This window comes from Zalophus californianus, chromosome 17, assembly GCF_009762305.2.
Source record: "Zalophus californianus isolate mZalCal1 chromosome 17, mZalCal1.pri.v2, whole genome shotgun sequence".
Taxonomy (NCBI): Eukaryota; Metazoa; Chordata; class Mammalia; order Carnivora; family Otariidae; genus Zalophus; species Zalophus californianus.
The window spans coordinates 41,017,595-41,038,271 of NC_045611.1; the positions used below are offsets into that span (position 1 = coordinate 41,017,595).

The 20,677-nt window shown below is 40.7% G+C and overlaps 1 protein-coding gene across 3 annotated transcripts in view; it reads left to right on the plus strand.

Moving 5' to 3' along the window:
* The window catches only part of ZNF507 (zinc finger protein 507), a 39,007-nt gene extending 30,340 nt beyond the window's left edge, over positions 1-8,667 (plus strand). For all 3 annotated transcript variants that reach the window (XM_027619299.2, XM_027619300.2, XM_027619301.2), the window contains 2 exons: positions 4,577-4,711; positions 4,825-8,667. In XM_027619299.2, the coding sequence (XP_027475100.2) occupies positions 4,577-4,711; positions 4,825-5,191 (502 nt within the window). In that variant the 3' untranslated portion in view covers positions 5,192-8,667. The remainder of the gene's footprint in view (positions 1-4,576; positions 4,712-4,824) is intronic.
* Positions 8,668-20,677: the final 12,010 nt, after the last annotated feature.

The following is a 20,677-nucleotide window of genomic DNA, read 5'->3' on the forward strand; positions in this document are numbered from 1 at the left end:
GTATTCTGGATAGGATCCTGGAATAGAAAAAGGAGAAAACTAAGGAAATCTGAATAAAGTATGAACTTTAGTTAATATTAATGTATCAACTTCGGCTCCTTATTTATGATAGATACACCTTAGCAATAAAAGATGTTAACAATAGGAAGAACTCAACTTTTTTGTAAAATTCTAAAACTATTCTAAAGTTAGTTTGCTTTTTAAAAAAAATCAATTATTTAACTGAATAATTGACCACTCTTACTTTTAAAAGGTTTGAGTCACATTGGAGATGCTCCGTGGGAGAAATTTGCAACTTCTGACATTTATTTTTTGACCCATTTTTCTCAAAGTATGAAATTCTCATTGCATGAGACTGACTTTCCATTCAGATGACCCTTTGATGTGCAGCATTCTGTGGTTCATCTGGGTACAGAATTTTCCGGTGAGGTTTCAGGGCAGGATTCTTAATATATATAAGGAGACAAGTAATCTGAAGAGTCAAGAGTTTGTGTATATTTTCCCCCTTTTTTTTTTAAGATTTTATTTATTTATTCATGAGAGACAGGGAGAGAGAGAGGCAGAGGGAGAAGCAGGCTCCCAAGGAGCAGGGAGCCTGATGCAGGACTCGATCCCAGAACCCTGGGATCATGACCTGAGCCAAAGGCAGATGTTTAACCATCTGAGCCACCCAGGCACCCATATTTTCCCCTTTTCTAAGATAAATATAAAGATGTATATTATAAATTACCATGGAAGTGTATGACACAATGCATAAAGGCATTGTGCTTGGTGAAAGTACTGGGTGGGAACGAGTGGGCATCTCTTGGCCTTGGCTCTTTCACTCCCACTTGCTCAGTGTAGACCTGGGTGCGAGGCCACAGTGGTGCAGGGCAGTCTCCTTTCAAGGGACCAGTCCAGAAACACTTGAGCCAGGGACGGTACCCAGAGCACACTCACCCCACAGTGTAATGAACAAGTATAGTCAGATATGGACACTGAGCTTAATGGCAAGGAGATGGGAGTGATCACCAGCTGCCAGCCCTTTTCTAGATATTAGTGAAATAGATTTATTGAGATGTGTCAAAAAAAGTACTGCATCTCATGGGGCGCCTGGGTGGCTCAGTCGGTTAAGTGTCTGACTTGATTTTAGCTCAGGTTTTGATCCCCGGGTTGTGAGTTCAAGCCCCTCGTTGGGCTCCACACTGGGTGTAGAGCCTGCTTAGGAAAAAAAAAAGTACTGCATCTCAGATATAAATAGGCAAAATAAAATGATTGAAGGTTAGTTTTCTGTGTGTGGGCAGTAATAAAGTTACTATGCAATCTATAAAGTCTTAAAGAGAATGGAATAACAGTTTTAAAATATCTTAAATAATAAAACCTTTCAAACATCTTAACCACATTTTGAAAAAATAAAACAGGGACATGTAAAACTTCTCCCCTTCCTTCCCATTGTCCTGATCCTAATATGTATCATTTCCTAGCATTTTTTCAAGACTTTACTGTGTGTGTGTGTGTGTGTGTGTGTGTGTGTGTGTGTGTGTGTGTGTGTGTATACATATTTGAGTGTATTAATATACACTGGTTTTGGTATTTTCACAATTTATTTAAATGATATACCAAACAAATATTTTTGTTACTTTTTCTTTTCACTGATCATTGGTTCATGTGATAAGTATACATCTAGTTCTTTCATTTTAGGCACAGTATAATGTTCCTTTATATGAAAATAAACCATTTTATTTCCATATTCCTGTGGGAAAACAGTGGTTGTGAGTTTGCCTCCCTTTTTTTTTAAACTGGTCATGGCTAGGGGCACCTGGGTGGCTCAGTCGTTAAGCGTCTGGCTTCAGCTCAGGTCATGATCCCAAGGGTCCTGGGATTGAGCCCCCCCATCGGGCTCCCTGCTCTTTGGGGAACCTGCTTCTCCCTCTCCCACTCCCCCTGCTTGTGTTCCCTCTCTCGCTGTCTCTCTCTGTCAAATAAATAAATAAAATCTTAACTGATCATGGCTACATGATGATTTTTGTACATGTGCCCTTGTAAACACGCATAAGAATATCTTTAGGGTAGCACCCTAGAACTAGAATACAAGGTCACAGATGTGTGCCTCTTCAGTCTTAAAGGAATTACTCTTCAGAGTGCTTCTACTTACATACATGCAATTTATACATTTCCATTTCTTCACATCTGTACAAAAATGGCATTATCAGTATTCATCTCTGTCACACTTATGGGCGTGATGCATTTTTCTGCTTATTAATGAAAATTGTACATCTTTTTTATGTTTGAATTTATGGAAGTTCTTCCAAAAATTGCACATTTATTGCCTTTAACTGGCCTGGTATTTCTTGAGGTAAAAGGCCCTTCACTGGCCTTGGACCTGATGCCTCAGGATGTGTAATAAAAAGCTAATACTGCTGCATCCATCATAAAGTTGAAGATGGATTAGAGGGAGAGTTTAGACCTTGCCTGTTTAATTGTCATATTTATTTATGCATTTTTATTTTCTTTGTGCTTCATTATCAGTGACCATGTGTCCTATTGTTGTGAAGAGTTCAGATAAGTTACCTGATTTGTTAGGCTTCTACTTAAGTATTTAACAAAATTTTCTTTTAGAAAGTACATTTGCAGGGCACCTGGCTGGCTCATTCGATAGAGCATGCAACTCTTGGTCTCAGGGTTGGGAGTTCGAGCCCCACGTTGGCTATAGAGATTAATTAAAAAATAAAATCTTAAAAAAAAATAAATAAACATAATTTTACCATACACTCCAGCAATTGTATTCCTAGGTATTTACCCAAAAGATGAAAATTCATATCCATCCAAAAAACTGCACGTATATGTTTACAGCAACTTTATTCATGATAGCCAAAATGTAGAAGCAGCCAAGATAACCTTCAGTAGGTGAATGGGTAAACAAATTGTGGTATGTCCAGGCAATGGAATATTATTTGGTGATAAGAAAAGAGCTATCAGGGGCACCTGGGTGGCTCAGACGGTTAAGCGTCTGCCTTCGGCTCAGGTCATGATCTCAGGGTCCTGGGATCGAGCCCCGCATCGGGCTCCCCGCTCAGCAGAGAGCCTGCTCCCTCTGCCTCTGCCTGCTGCTTCCTCTGCTTCTGATCTCTCTGTCAAAAATAAATAAAAATAAAAATAAAAGAAAAGAGCTATCAGGCCATGAAAAGATGTGAAGGAGCTTTAAATGCATATGGCTAAATGAACGAAACCAGTCCAAAAGGCTACATACTTTGTGATTACAACTGTGTGACATTCTGCAAAAGGCAAAACTGTGGAGACAGTAAAAGAATCAGTGATTGTCAGGGATGGGGGGGGTGTGAGGGGTGAATACATAGAGCACAGAGGGTATTTCAGGCAGGGAAATTATCCTTTATGATTTGTCATGATAGATACATGACATTTTGTATTGTCAGAACACACAGAACTGTGGAACACCAACGGTGAACATTCAGCTGTTAATAATGATGTATCCATTTTGGTTCACCATTTGTAACAGATACTCCACACTGATGCAAGATATTACTAAGAGGGAGAACTGGACGCAGGGGAAAGGAGATAAACCTAAAAGTGCTAAAAGAATCCATTCCCAAAAAGTCTATTCTTTTTTTTTTTTTGGACTTTTTTTTTAAATACTTCATTCAGTTCAGATTTTACCAAGTGTAACCAATTATGTGAAACAAATGTGTTTTTTTTAAGATTTTATTTATTTATTTGAGAGAGAGCATGAGAGGGAAGATGGTCAGAGGGAGAAGCAGACTCCCTGATGTGGGACTCGATCCCGGGACTCCAGGATCATGACCTGAGCCGAAGGCAGTCGCTTAACCAACTGAGCCACCCAGGCGCCCACAAATGTTATTTTAAATAGAAACTTTTTGAAGATTACTAACAGTTTTATTTATGAAATCTAAATTGTTAATTTACTCTCAGGACTACTACCATTTTCTGTGGATCTGTAAATAAACAGTTCATGTTAAAATTATTTGATTCCTTTTTGCTTTCTTTTTTTTAAGATTTTATTTATTTGAGAGAGTGCAAGAGAGCACAAGCGGGGGGAGGGGTCAAAGGAGAGGGAGAAGCAGACTCCCTACTAAGCAGGGAGCCCAATGCAGGGCTCAGTCCCAGGACCCTGGGATCATGACCTGAGCCGAAGGCAGACGCTTAGCCAACTGAGCCGACCCGGCACCCTCCTTTCTGCTTTCTTAAAAAAATGAGTGGTATAAAGTATGGATTTTGTGTATTTTTCTTCCTGTGTGTGGTTAAATAATTTAGAGCAAAGATTTTGTATATTACTATATTAGAAATCTTTCCAAATACTATAATAGCCCAGGTAATCTGGGATGTTTGTCATGATGCTAATAAATTTTTTATAACAGAAAATACTTAATTTTATTCATTCTAGGACACTTTAGCCTCCGAAATCAGTACATCTCTTACAATCAGTAACATCTTAGATTTGGTGAAATAGGATGTCTCATGAGGCTTCCGGAGAAGGAATTTCATAATTGTTACAGAATCACTGTAATTCTTCAGATGAGGTTATGGGATCGCTCTGTCACCTGTCACCTGTGTCTTTCAGATGCTCTCTCTGTGGGTATGTGTGCAGCCACCCTCCTTCTTTGAAGTCTCACATGTGGAAGCATGCAAGTGACCAAAATTACAACTACGAACAAGTAAACAAGGCTATCAATGATGCCATTTCACAGAGTGGCAGGTACCTGATCCTTACCCCTTCCCTTTTTGTATGTAAACTAAAGTGAGGGTTAAACCTGCTAACCTTACATTATAACCAACTGAGGATTTGGTGTGTTTTGTTTTGTGTTTAAGGGTTCTGGGGAAATCCCCTGCAAAGATGCTCGTAAACAGCAGTGAGGAAAGAGCCGATCCTGTCACTGGAAGTTCGGGAAATTTGGTATCATCCTCAGAGCTGATTTCCCAGGTTCCTGGCGAAGTTGTAGGTTCCAACGACAATGAGAAACTGAGCCCTACAAGTAATACCTCATATAATTTAGAAAAAAACTCCAGTCTGGCGCCTCCTGGTATGGAGTATTGTGTTTTACTCTTCTGTTGTTGTATTTGTGGCTTCGAATCTACCAGCAAAGAAAATCTCTTGGATCATATGAAAGAGCATGAGGGTGAGATCGTAAACATCATCCTAAATAAGGACCACAACACCACTTTAAACACAAATTAGATTGAATAACTACTTGAAGAGGAACACGGTAGAAGAGAAATCCTTTAAACCACGGTTTCACCTTTGTGCTATCAAGTAACTTACTAGACACAGGAGAAATAGTTGGTGTGGTGTTTGGGTTTTGGTTTTTGGTTTTTGTGGGTTTTTTTGTTGTTTTTTTTTTTGAGGAAGAGACGCATGTGACTTTGGAAGCAAATTTGCAGTGTAATAAAAAATTCCAGGTGGATACATGGTAAAGATATTTAAATATTCTGAGTGAGGGCAAGTGGGTTGAGGAGGAAGCAAAGATGTAACCCTGTGTTAACCCTGTTACCTCTTCTTAGTGTTGAGTGTATTTATTATTCAAAGCTTATTATAGTGTAGAAATGCAAGCAAAAGAATTAAGAAAGAGCTTTTCTGGGAACTATTCTAAAACTTCTTGTTGTAAAAGTGTCACAGTCTTAAACAGAGCTTAGTTTTCTTCTTCATTCTGAGCTTGGACATGCCAACTCCAGAGGGACGGGCCTCTTGTGAGGGGTGGGGGGCTGCTGTCTGAGGGGTTTTCACTATCACCAACAGAGTCAACAAGGATAAGATACCAGAGGGCTATGAAATGATCTACCTAAATCTTTCCCCAAATCGATAGGATTTAATCATTTACTCAATCTAAGATACAGTACTTTTTTTTAAGATCATTACTTATTAAAAAAGAGAGAGATCTCTGAATCCAAACCCAGAGTATAAATAGGCATTTAAGAAGTAAATTATTGTCTTAAATTTACAGTGAATTTCTTGTGAGCGAAGGAGAAAATAGGTGAATTCCCACCTGCCTCAAACCAAATCGGAAGGTTCGTGAAAATGGGGACTCGTTTAGCACAGCACATTCCCAAAGACTCCTTTCAAAGTGTTTGACAGAACACCGCAATTTGCTCCGTTGCCACACATGCTTTATAGTCCTCTCTCCTAAACTATAGACCAAGCGTAGTATCACAAAGGTCTATTCAAGCAACAAAGTATGAAAATTTGCATTTGATCATCAGATCTTGGAAGTACTTGGAACTCAAATAAAAATCATTTGGGGGAAGAGGGGCGAAATTCAAAAGCCCCTTAGAATGAGTACTGCTGTGGAGATTTTATTTCCGGGAGTTTAATCTAGTTGTTAGCATAGAGGTATAATCAAATGTGGCTAAACTATAGTAAAAATTCAGGTTGTTTATAAAACTTTTAATAACAAACAACATTTGGCAAGTCCACAGGGTTTCTCCTATCTAGGATATTCCATTTTGTCAGTGTGCAATAGGACATATGGAAGACCAACTACCAGTGCTTTCGCACTAAAACTCGCCATCGCACCCATGTAATCTTCTCATTAATTACACAGTTTGTATTATAATGTGTTTCAAAGAGAACAGGGGTGTTTTTGTTTTCGTTTTGGCTTTTGTTGAACTGATCGTTTATTTTTGCATTGTTTTGTCAAAGTAAATTCTTCATACCAGTCAAAAGGCCGGTGCACCATGCAGTGCACCATATTCATGGTGCTCTTTCTGAACTTGATTTCTAACATCTTCTAGTGCTGAGGCTGTGACTCTGATAAACTCAGAAGACATTGAAAACAGTTTTTTGAGTGGAATACTTTGTAGACATATTTTAGGATAGAATTCCCTTCCCAAAGTCTAGGTATGGATTGAATGAATTAGTATTTTTCAGGTCGCATCAGGAACTACTTAAGTGGGCGGGGCCAGGCCATCTTGAAACATTGTTTAAATTTTTTTTTTTAATCTCATGTTGATGATATTTAAACAAACAATTGATCGTAACTTGGCGGCTGTTTGATTTAGGTAGCTTTAATTTATTTATGGGAGTTAATACCACTCTGATAGGTGGTTTTTAAAAAAGATAAAATGAATTTATACTAAATTATATCACCCAAATTCACTGCATATGGATTTATAGTTTCTCCAGTTTTCAGAATTAAAACACAATTATATTTCGTTTCACATTTAAATATTTTAAATGGTTCCATTTTTATCACTCATTCTAAAAATTAACAACCTTAGTAGCAGGATTTTGTTTTATAAAGTTTCCTTGGTTTTAATTTCATGTAATCATTTGGAAAATATTAATAACCCAAAAAATCCCAAAAACATCAATAGTGAATTTTTTAAATTACGTTCAGTTCCCTAAACCACTTCCATTGATTGTTACATAAATTTCCCATTTGGAATCATGGATTTAAAATTTACCTAACTCATGGAGAAAAAACCCAGAAGTTCAAAACCTTTAAACATTCATCTGATTGTAACCTAGAATATCCTCAAACGCTTTCCCCGGGGCAATAGGAGGAGCCATATACCATGGGTGTTCCGTACCTTCCTGTTACCATTTTGTGGCAAGCCTTAAGTGAACACTGTCTCTACCAAGAACAGTTGAACATTTCCAAAAGTAATAGTGAAGGCTAAGTATGCAATTTTAATTGTAGAAGAGATAGGTATTACACTAATAGCAGGAATTCTCTTTATAGGAATAACATTTTACTTGTAATAGATCTTTTGCCGTAATAAAGCTCATAGTATTTGTTTCCCACTCTGAACACTTTACACAGTTCTAAGATTTGATAGTAAAAATGGTTTTTAAAAGAAACGTACCGGATGCGAGGCAAAGGTGGGGAGGGGGCAAGACGATGCATTCTGATCATTATAAGTAATACTTTCCAGGGGGCCAACGTTTTCTCTCCTCCTCTAATAACCCCAGAAGATGGTGGGCGGCCCCAGTGTTCTCCCAGTGCCCTGCCTGTAGATTTTAGTTCTGTGTCCGGCCTGCAGGGTGTACAGACACTGACAGAACAGAAGCCTTTGTTCTAGATCTCTCATCCTATTCGAGGTAGCTCTTGGTGGCTTCTTTATTTTCTTTGTCTTTTCTCACAAAGCAGATGGTGGGCACCCATGTTTACATTGTATCTTCCCACAATGTACTTGGCTTGACAAAGACAAGCAGGCTTCTCTATTGAGACTTATTATATTTTTAGTTTTCATAGACACTTATTTAATCTTTTTATTGTACAGCAAGGTGCTCTAAGTAATATTCTATAAAATATATTTAATAGAAATTTGAGTTTGATATTCATGGACATGAATACATGTATTTTTTTAAGAAATGAGTATTGTGTAACACTATGGCATTGCTTCTATAGCCAAAGTCTAAAAAATTCTGGAACACTGACATGTAAAGACTACAGTTAATTCTGACACTGTATCTTATTAAAATAGGATGATTTGCATTTTGTAAAATTATCCTGCACATCGAGCTGCATGCCTTAAAGCCTAAAACTCTAGGATTGTGTTCATGGTAGGACAGTTTATCTGTTCAACAAACAGTGAAGCAAGGTCTATAGTGCTTCTTTAACTACCTTTGGAAATACTGTACAATGTTAGAATAATTTATTTTGCTTTACAGGAGTTTGTCATGTATTGACTTTAATATTGTATTTTGGTAATAAATTTTTTGTTAAAAACACTTGCCTCTATGTTTTATTACCAGAAGGTTCTATCCGGTTTTATCTTAGAAGTGTTGATTTGATCACTTGGAAAGTTAGGTTCAAATACTGATGAACTTCCCGAGGGTTGAACTGACCATTATGGCCTAAGATTACCCTTTGGGGGGCGCCTGGGTGGTGCAGCTGGTTAAGTGCCTGCCTTCAGCTTGGTCCTGGGATCGAGTCCCACATCGGGCTCCCTGCTAAGTGGAGCCTGCTTCTCCCTCTCCCTCTGCTGCTCCCCTTGCTTGTGTGCTACCCTCCCCGCTGTCAAATAAATAAAATCTTAAAAAAAAAAAAAGATTACCCTTTGGTAACTTGTTAAATTATCGCCAACTAGCGTTAAACCCTGTTATACAAAAATGGAAGAGCACTTAGATCATTTTAATCATTTTAAAAATTCAGTCTACTTTCGAAGCTTTTCTTCCCCTTGCTACACGGTTATCCATTTTATCTTCCCAATCACATTTTTAGACACTTTCAGTTCTGATACAGGGACAGTGCCGAAGACCAGTTGTGTTAAGGACAATTAGCATTCTTTATTGAAGGCCCAAAATTAGAGTGATGTGTGCACACCTTGATCATTTTGTGGTCTGTATCAGATATTTTTTTTTTTTAAAGATTTTATTTATTTATTTGAGAGAGAGAGAGAATGAGAGATAGAAAGCACGAGAGGGAAGAGGGTCAGAGGGAGAAGCAGACTCCCCGCCGAGCAGGAAGCCCGATGCGGGACTCGATCCCGGGACTCCAGGACCACGACCCGAGCCGAAGGCAGTCGCCCAACCAACTGAGCCACCCAGGCGCCCCAGATATTTTTTTAATTAGATTTGTTGCATTGACACGTGAAGCTAACATCATCTGACTGTATCATAGCTCTAATTACCCAGTTGTGCCCCAGCAGCCTGGGCCACCTCAGCTTAAAGTGTCTGAGGCCACATACCTCTTCCCAGTAGCTGTAATCCCTTGGCCTGTCTCCCTCGAGGCAACATAATTCCATCCCCTATCTTTTAAGAAGCAAATGCCAATACTTCATCACTACACCAGACCGGTTGTAGAAATCCCAGCATGGAAGTTCTAGAACATAATGCTGCAACTTGGTAGCCACGAGCCACGGGTGGCTGTGCACTGAAAATCTGACTAGTGCACTGTAAGCGTACAGTACACAACAGTTTTGAAAACTTAGTACAAGAAAAGGTAAAGCATATTATTAATAGTTTTTATGTTACATGTTGATATTTGGGGTTAAATAAAACAGACTGTTAAAATAATTTTACCTGATTTTTTATAGTGTAGCTACCAGAAGATTGTAAATTACACATGTGGCTGATGTAATTTTCCTGTTGGACAGTGCTGGTCTAGAAGACCAAACTGCAGCCCTGGCCTGCCACTTGTTTTTTGTAAATGGAGTAAAGCCATACCCGTTAGTTTCCATGTGGCACATGGCTATTTTCAAGGTACAACAGCAGCGCTGAGGAGTTGAGACACAGACCATATGGCCCACGAAGCCCGAATTAGGTACTCTTTGTCAGATAGTAAATAGTTCCAGAGAAAAAGTTGGCTGACCTCTGAGCTGGAACAATGGTATGACCCGTGCTTTAAAGCTACCAGAAAGAAAAAAAAAATTTTATAGAAAAAGCTTTTTATAGCACTGTTTTGTAGCTAAATCGTATTATTTCTCCCTCTGTAATTTTTACAAAGTCTTCCTGTTCTTCCACAGCCCTTATCCATAATTTATGACTTAACCTATTTCATCATCTCTGCTATTTAAAGGCACGCACAATTTGTTTTTAAAATAACAGTGCACAATTAAATAAAAAATAATGCTGCACTATAAAGTCCTGTCTCGTTTTCCTCCTGACGGCCCAACAGTGTTGCCGGTCCCCTGCCTGTTTCACCCTTCGGGCACCCTGGGCGCTTCAGCTGGTGTGGCTGTTCTACCCACACCACGGAGCGCGGTGCCTGGCAACCTGGTAACCGGGTCACTGTGGAAGCCACGCCCCTCACCCTGGGGAGCGCTGAGGGAATAATCCAGGATACACAGAAAAGAGTTTTTGATGCACCTCTTGGTGGATAATAGCTTGTCTGAGTCTAAAGCCACATTCACAGAGGTTGTAATTGGCTTTGGTGTAATCCGTTGACCAAACTGGCAGAGGGAAGAAAAAGTCACAGTACTTTCCTTCCTAGATGTCTTCCACATCAGCTGGCAAAGATGTAAAACAAACATTTTCAGCCATATCGGTGCCATATGATGGGCTTACGTAGGTAGTGTGTTTGGGTTTATAGCTCAAAATCCAAATGACTAAGTAAGGTGCTTGAGCCATTTCCAGGGGCCTACCTGTGCAGCAAGACCCAGTTTGTATATTGTGTTGGGGACTAGACCTCATTTTGTCGTGCTGCATTTTCCTATTTGAACCATAAGTGTTTGTAAGATTATGACATACTTGGGGCGCCTGGGTGGCTCAGTCGGTTAAGCGACTGCCTTCGGCTCAGGTCATGATCCTGGAGTCTCTGGATCAAGTCCCGCATCGGGTTCCCTGCTCAGCGAGGAGCCTGCTTCTCCCTCTAACCCTCCCCGCTCTCATGTACTCTCTCTCTCTCATTCTCGCTCTCTCAAATAAATAAATCTTTAAAAAAAAGTTTATGACATAATTGATTTTCTTGTCTGCTGAGTATTCTTTCCATTAATGGGTAATCACTTTCACTTGTTTGCCTTACAAAAGTAGACGATAGTAGATCTTCCTTTGTTAAAATTAAAGAGTTTAATTTTAGGCATCTAATATAAATTCTTACCATTACCTAGCTAAATTATCAAATGTTGCTGTCTTTTGGATTCCTAACTCAACAACATTTACACCGATTGTCACCTAATCCAGACAGTGAGGCACCATTGAATAACAGTTTGCAAAACTGAATGTAAATCAGGGACTTCCAGAGTAATACTGAGGTACCTGGGTCCTTTGTTTGGAAAGGACATTGCATGTTAGGTAGATGGGAATTTGACTTACACAAATCAGAAGAAAATGAATCCTTGACCATGAGCTCAGACTTACCTAGTTATCTCATCTTTCTGATTTCTCAGCTTTATCTTTTGTTAAAAAGAAAAATGAATACTTACCCATGTCGTTGCCACTGGTATCAATAATAATGAAATGGGGTTTTTAATTATTAATCTTAAAAATTGTGACCTGAAGAGACCCTCAACAACATAAGTTATTCGTTTTTCAGGTCTTTTATTAGTACCTAACAGCGTTATTTAAAGGCCTATTATCACTACAGTGCACAGCTCCAGATTTTTATATTTTCCACTTGTCATTTTGTCAATTTTTGTATCTGTATTTCAGAAATAATGTGGCTGCGTTTTTACTGAAATAGGCACATCAATCCACATCTTGCTCTTTTTGTTTATATCTGCAGTCCTATTTAAATTCAGTATTTCCAACCACAAAAGGTGTTAGAAAATTCTATTTCAGGCTTGAGAAAAAGTACAACAGGACGTGGTTCAAATCTTAAGCTGTATTTATTTCTGATCTCCTACAGCTCACATTGTACAAAAAAACAGCCCTGCCAGAATAATTAAATAAATAAACCAGTGGTTTCAAGGTTACCGTCATTGTTTCAGCCCTTCTCCAGTGTGAAGCAGGAGAACACAGTTGGTGAGGTGGTGTCTTTCCAGAATGCTGACATTGGAGTCCATGCAGAGTATCACCATATTGGTCAAAAAAAAATCTGAAATAAGGCTCTTCAGAACCTGTGCCCAGCTGGAGCTTCCTTGTGCCCGGTGCGTGGATGCTGATGAAGCCGCCCCAGCAAGCTGCCTGACAATGTTTAAAACTAAACTTCGTAATAGCAGGGGGAAAAAAAAGTGTGACTCTTCTTTATGGGAAAGCGGTGCCCGCGTTCCCATCTGAAACCAGGGGAGGAAGGTCCGGGCGACAGCCCACCAAAGCTGGGCACGGAGCGGGTGCTGCTGCCTCCACCGGGTTGGAACACGGCCTGGCTTTATACGTTTAAATAATTTTTTTAAAAGATTTTATTTATTTGACAGACAGACACAGCGAGAGAGGGAACACAAGCAGGGGGAGTGGGTGAGGGAGAAGCAGGCGTCCCACGGAGCAGGGAGCCCGATGCGGGGCTCGATCCCAGGACCCCGGGATCATGACCTGAGCCGAAGGCAGACGCTTAACGACTGAGCCACCCAGGTGCCTGGCTTTACCCTTTCTAATCTCTTAGAAGTTCAGCTATTTCTTCGGCTTTCCGAAACGTAAACCTACTTCACAGAGTTACCTGGCTCAAATGAGATTGTCTCTAAAACAGTCAAGTCCTGACACAGTTCTGGACACAAGTCTGGGTTCGAAGCCATGTGACCTTGAGGAAGGCATTCTAGCTTTCTTGAGCCCCCGCTTCTTCATCAGTAGAACAGAGGGCACTACTGAAGCCTCACAGGGCGGTTGTGAAGATTAGGAACCGCACGAAGAGAGGGCCTGGCTGTCTAGGAGCTGGACAGGGGTTGCTTCGGTTGGCGCATTGAACTGTGAGGGGGGCTGGAGACGAAGCTTGCCCTTAGAAATCATAGTAGCAAAGATTCTTGTTACAACCTTGGAAAGGAACCTAGGAACCCTGCTGGCTTGTGTTTTGAGGCAGGATACTCAGAATTATAAAAAATCATAATTTTTATTATAAAAATAAAAAGGTAACAGTCCAAGAGAAAGTGTTAGAACATCACTCTGTGGCCATCGCGTTAAGTTCATATAATCTTTTTCTCACACCTATCAAGTGCCATTAAGGACCCGAGACCGACCCTTTCCCTCAATGAGCCGGTGAGCTGGCAGCGTCGGCGACACTTCGGCCCAAGGAGAGTGGATCGGATTTAGGGTTGTGTGCGCTCCGCATAATCAGCCGCTAACTGTATGGGAGCGAGTGCACGCGCTGGACCATCTGGGGGGACGGCAGTTCTGGGGGATGAGAGGAGACCTGTCCTGCCTCAGACCGTGCAAGTCCCTCACACCTAAGTCAGTGTCCCCCCATCTCCCGGGGCGCTTCCAGCTGCGAGACTGGGACACGAGGGCAGTCCTAGTTCTGAGGCGCAGCCTCTTCCCCTTGGGGGTCTGTCCTCAGGGCCCAGGGCCTAGCAGTGCTCCTTCCACCAAGGGCGCGTCGTGATCTGGTGGGAAAGTGACAGAAGGGGCAGAGAGGAAACCAAACGGCATTCGTGTTTAACCGTTCTCCGCTGGTCTAACTCGCTCTTAAGAATAAACAGAATAAAAGCTTAAGGCTTTTATTTTTTATTTACTTCCAGGTATGAGTTACCCCTTACAAAACAAAAGGATATGTATGGAAGTGAGATACAAAGGGCATGGTTTCCAATTAAAACCTTAAAACATGACACTCATTTTGTCTACAGTAGAAATGCAGAATGAAATTCTAGCTACACCCCTACCTTGTATTAGATACCCCTAGGGGTTTGTGTCTGAAATTCCAAGAAGACACCAAATCTTACCTCTACAGTAACTTGTAGCACCCTTCAGCTGATTTACTCAAATACTTAACAAACATCTACTAATTTTTTAAGTAATTTTTTAAGTAATTCAAACTGACTGTTCCTAATGTCTCCAAGTGAGCTCTCCTGATAAAACCTATCCCAATAAGATTAAATTTCTGGTTAAAAAAAAAAAAAAGAAATCTATGGGTTTCCACAAAGCAGGGGCCACCGGGGGGAGGGGACTGACAGCTTAGGGAATCCTCATTTAGTAGCCAATTCGACAATCAGGTATCTTTTGGATGGAGTTGGGACCCTTCAAAATACACGTTAACTATGAGTTGCTCTGGTTCTGCTTCACGGTGGTGAGCCATTCCCACGCTCTAGCTTTCGAGAAGGATTCTCTACTGCTGGTGCTCCCGGAGTTTGTGAGCGTCAGAGACGAGACTAACAGTGTGCGTGCAACAGCGCACGTTCAACCTCGCCCCGGGGAAGAAAGTACTTCCCACGTGGGCTGTGGCACACGCTCCCACATGTTCCCCAACACCCACTCTCTCTCATGGCTGGAGGGTTTCCAGATGGACCCACATGGCTAGCCGGCTTCCCCATCTCCCTTGCGGCTAAGGTGAGGCCGTGTGACCAAATGAAGGCTAATGGGGTATGAGCAGAAGTGACCTGAAACTACTGGGTTGAGCTCCCTCCCCTTCCCTTCCGTTTCCTACTGTCTGTTTTGTGACCATGGTGAAGAGCCCGGGCTGACTGCAGGAACAAGTGTGACATCCTGGGGAGAGCAGAGCCCCGACACAGACCCGGGGTCCCTGACACTGTGGAGCTGGGCTGCTTCCATGGCAGAAATAAATGTCTTGTTGAAGCCACTGTTTTTTGAGGTGTGGCTTCAGCAATCCAACCCGTATCCTGATTAATACTGAATCCTCAGCCATTATTTCTAGCCGCCCCCACCCACGAGCCCACATCTGTGTATAGAGAAAATCCAGTAAAGGGAAAAGCATACCTCCAGGTTGTGGGCAGGGCTCCGGCCACCAAAATTTAACCCGTATCAGTGTCTTAACCTTTTTTTTTTTATTGTCACCCCTCTAAGGATATTTTTTCTCTAATCAGCCCCCCAGTCCCTGAAATTTAAATACCTTAAGATATACTGTAGATCTGTGCTTGATACATAAAAAGAGTAAGATTTTTTTCAGCCCCCAAGACCAGTTTCCTCCCTATCAGGGGGATATTACCATGGAGAAGGCCGGCCTTTACATGAATGACCTAGCTGATGATTATTGTCGGGAAAGTAAGATACTACTACAAACTGTTTTCTGGTATCCAGACTGAAAATTCAAAAGGTCATCAAAAGATTTTGAGTAAAAACCTCTCCAAGGGGGCTGTATCTGCTCCCCGATCGTGTGGGGATCACTAAAGTACTTAATTCACCCAGTACACAGTCCACCCAGCTGCTGGGGGTCATGTGAGCCCTGCCTGGCAGGCCTGGAGAACTGCAGCCATGCCTGTGAATTTTTACACAGAAGGAGTCCTTCCGGCTGGCTTACCAATGCTCATGGGGGACTCAGGAGGGTTGCAGAGGAACACTTAGTGTTAGTGACGAATCCAGCCCAGTGCTAGATTAGACATAATTTAAGGCAGAATAAAATAACTTAGTTTGAGAGTGTTAGAAACATATACATTTCTGGCTCAAAGTCCTACTTCTTCCTACGGAAAAAAACTCCCAAGCCAGACAATACGCTTTGGCATCCGTTGGTAGGAAATGTGTACTTCTAGGAGTTTAGACACCTGTTGTGTTAGGCCTGTTGCAGGGAATGACATTAGAGCAGTCCAAAGGGACAAACTGCGAAGACCAGCCAAGGCCACTGGTTTGTGGACTAGAACAGCCAACACCTAGGAATCATCACATTTGGCAAAAAGCTCATATGATAAAGCATCACCATCTGCTTTAATTGAATAACTTGACTATTCATGTCCTCATTTATTTTTTTTAAAGATTTTATTTATTCATTTGAGACAAAGAGACACAGAGAGAAAGAGAGAGAGAGAACATGAGCAGGGAGAGAGACAGAGGGAGAGGGAGAAGCAGGCTCCCCGCTGAGCAGGGAGCCCGACGTGGGGCTCGATCCCAGGACCCTGGGATCATGACCCGGGCCGAAGGCAGACGCTTAACCATCTGAGCCACCCAGGTGCCCCTCATGTCCTCATTTAAAATATGTAAGTCCAATGGTTATTCTAACCATGGAAATGAAAAAAGAAGGTGTAGGTGGGAACAAGAGACAAGGAGAGGTATGAGTAGCAGGTATTAAGAAGGAAAATGAAACAAAACTAGTAATGCTGAAGTACTGTTAACTTTAAGAGTCGGATAATTGCACACCTATGCTGATCTGCCTATGAGTTTCACTATTTTATTTTATTTTTTTATTTTAAGGAGCCTCCACACCCAACATGCAGCTTGAACTTACAACCCCCAGATCAAGAGTCACATGCTCTACCAACTGAGCCAGCCAGGCACCCCTGAATTTCACGGTTTAAACCACTACAAATCTAGTTAGTACAAAGTTGATCAAAGGAAGAAAAAAATCAATACTAACAATATTTCATAATGCCTTTCTAAAGAATTGCACAGGGAAGGAGCCATATACTGACAGATATCTTCTTTTTTTTTAGAAATAGAAAGAGTGCCCTATGTGTGCACAAGCAGGGGTGGGGGTGGAGGCAGAGGCAGAGGGAGAGGGAGAGAGAGAATCATAAGCAGGCTCCACGCCCAGCATGGCATGGCGCCTGTCCTGGGGCTGGGTCCCATAACCTGAGGCAAAATCAAGAGTAAAATCAAGCTTAACCAACCTAGTCACCCAGGTGCCCCTATATTGATAAATGTCTTAAAGGAGGCAAGGACTCCAGTGTCAGGTCAATTCCTATGCAACTCTGTAATGATCTGTAAGCACTGAGGAAACGTTCCCTTGGACTCAGCACAGGTTCCCAAAGACGAAGCACGCCAAGCCAGGCTCAGAGCAGCGCTGCAGGCACAGCCTATCTCTGTGGTCTCTCGTGTGAGTCTTACAGAAGAATGTATAAAACAATCCAGTGGAATGCACACAGAACATACTAGCATTTCTATTTGTATTTACTTTAGCTAAATATATGTATGTATATACAATTTTTATCCGATAAAGGTATGAGAGCAAAAAGTCTGCTCTTTTATCAAGACACTTGAAAAGTCAACCCTTGTGGAAAAATATGAATTGGATGAAAGCACTGTTAGAAAAACATAGGTGGTTGGCCAAACTGTCTTCAACTGAATACATGTTCCTATAAAAGAATACACACTATTAGAAAGACCTCACTTCGCCCAAATGTTTCTATGCATTTTATACAATGCTAGTAAAAACCTCCATGGATTCTTTCTTGAAAACTGGTAAATAACCAATAATGAAGCAGCAGAAAAAGAAACCAAGGGATTGATCCCATTTACAATTGCACCAAAAACAATAAGATACCTAGGAATAAACTTAACCAAAGAGGTAAAACTCTAAAAACTACAGAACACTTATGAAAGAAATTGAAGAGGACACAAAGAAATGGAAAAACATTCTATGCTCATGGATTGGAAGAACAGACATTGTTAAAATGTCTATACTACCCAAAGCAATCTACACATTTAATGCAATCCCTACCAAAATACCAACAGCATTTTTGACAGAGCTAGAACAAACAATCCTAAAATTTGTATGGAACCACAAAAGACCCAGAATAGCCCAAACAATCCCGAATAAGAAAAGTAAAGCTGGAGGCATCATGACTCGGGACTTCAAGCTCTATTACAAAGCTGTCGTCATCAAGACAGTATGGTACTGGCACAAAGACAGACACATAGATCAATGGAACAGAATAATGGACCCACAACTCTATGGTCAACTAATCTTTGACAAAGCGGGAAAGAATATCCAATGGAAAAAAGTCTCTTCAACAAATGGTGTTGGGAAAACTGGACAGCAACATGCAGAATGAAACTAGACCACTTTCTTACACCACACACAAAAATAAACTCAAAATGGATGAAAGACCTAAATGTGACACAGGAAACCACCAAAATCCTAGAGGAGAGCACAGGCAGCAACCTCTTTGACCTTGGCCATAGTAACTTCTTATTAGACACATCACCGGAGGCAAGGGGAACAAAAGCAAAAATGAACTATTGGAGCTTCATCAAGATAAAAAGCTTCTGCAAAGCAAAGAAAACAATCAACAAAACTAAAAGGAGGCCTATAGAATGGGAGAAATATTTGCAAATGACATATCTGATAAAGAGTACTTCCAGTATCTGATTTGGGTACTTCTAAAATCTATGAAGAACTTACCAAACCCAACACCCAAAAAAACAAATAATCCAGGGATGCCTGGGTGGCTCAGTCGGTTAAGCATCTGCCTTCGGCTCAGGTCATGATCCCAGGGTCCTAGGATTGAGTCCCACATCCGGCTCCCTCCTTGGCGGAGAGCCTGCTTCTCCCTCTGTCTCTTGCTCCCCCTGCTTGCACTTGCTCGCTCTCTCTCTCTGAGAAATAAATAAAATCTTTAAACATTTTTTTAAAAAAGAAAGAAAAACAAATAATCCAGTTAAGAAAAATGGCAGAAGACATGAACAGACATTTTCCCAGAGAAGACATCCAGATGGCCAAAAGGCACATGAAAAGATGCTCAACATCACTCATCATCAGGGAAATACAAATCAAGACCATGATGAGATATCACCTCACAGCTGTCAGAATGGCTAAAATCAACAACACAGGAAACAACAGGTGTTGGCAAGGATATGGAAGAAAGGGGAACCCTCTTACATGTTGGTGGGAATGCAAACTAATGTAGCCACTCTGGAAAACAGTATGGAGGTTCCTCAAGAAGTTAAAAATAGAACTACCATATAATCCAGCAACTACTATTTACCCAAAGAATACAAAAATACAGATTCAAAGATTCACCCTGATGTTTTTAGCAGCATTACCAACAGTAGCCGAACTATGGAAAGAGCCCAAATGTCCATCGACTGATGAACGGATAGAGATGTGGTGTGTGTGTGTATATATATATATATATATATATATATATATACACACACACACACACACACACACAATAGAGTATTACTCAGCCATCAAAAAGAATGAAATCTTGCCATTTGCAACAACGTGGATGGAGCTAGATGGTATTATGCTAAGTGAAATAAGTCAGAGAAAGACAAGTACCATAGATTTCACTCTACGTGGAATTTAAAAAACAAAACAGATGAACATAGGACATAGAAAAAGAGAGAGAGAGAGACAAACCAGAAAACAGACTTAACTACAGAGAACCAACTGAGGGTTGCTGGAGGGGAGGTGGCTGGGGGGATGGGCTAAATAGGTGATGGGTATTAAGGAGGATACTTAACGATTAGCACTGGGTGTTGTATATGAGTGATGAGTCACTTAATTCTACTCCTGAAACCAATATTACACTATATGTTAACTAGAATTTAAATAAAAATTTGGAAGAAAAAAAATGAACAAGCAAAAAGAAAAAAAAGAAAAAACTGGTAAAAGACTATAAAGTTCATCTGGGCAAGTGAATATGCAAAACTTGCCAAGACGTGTTTAAAAGAAGTATAATAGGGGCGCCTGGGTAGCTCAGATAGTTAAGCATCTGCCTTTGGCTCAGGTCATGATCTCAGGGTCCTGGGATCGAGCCCCACGTCGGGCTCCCTGCTCAGCAGGGAGTCTGCTTCTCCCTCTGACCCTCTTCCCTCTCGTGCTCTCTATCTCTCAGTCTCTCTCAAATAAATAAATAAAATCTTTAAATAAATAAATAAATAAATAAATAAAATAAAAAAAAGAAGTATAATAAAGGGGCACTTGTTTTCACAAGTATCAAAGCTTTCTAAAAGAAACAGTAATTACAAATGCACAGAACTGTTGTATAGAGTCCCTTTTTTTAAGTCACTTAAACATAGTAGAGTTAACAAATAGCCCATATACATACAGGGATTAGGGTGTGATACAGGTAATTCAAAGCAATAGAAAAATAATGTTGAAGCAGCCGACCAACCAGCTAGAAAGAAATTATGTCAGATCCCCATTTCGCCCCATATTAAAAAGATGCCATATTTTTAAAAACTTGAACAAAGTATTTTTAAAATTTCACAATCTTACAATGGGAACAGTTTTCCTAAGCATGACAGAAAAACCCAGAAGCTATAAAGGAAAGGTGATAGATTCGACAACATAAAAATGGAAAATTGCTCCGTAGCGAGATATCTGACGAGGCATTTGAGAATGAGGAAATATCTGCAGGGCATAGAACTAAAGGCTGATCTCCATAATCTGTCCCTTCCTATCAATATCAAATCCATGACTGGTCAAAGAACACAAAAAGACAAATCCTAGAAAAAGAACCACAAACAGCCAATAAACCCCTGACACAACTGTCTCCACCTCACACAGAGCATTTCAAGTGATCA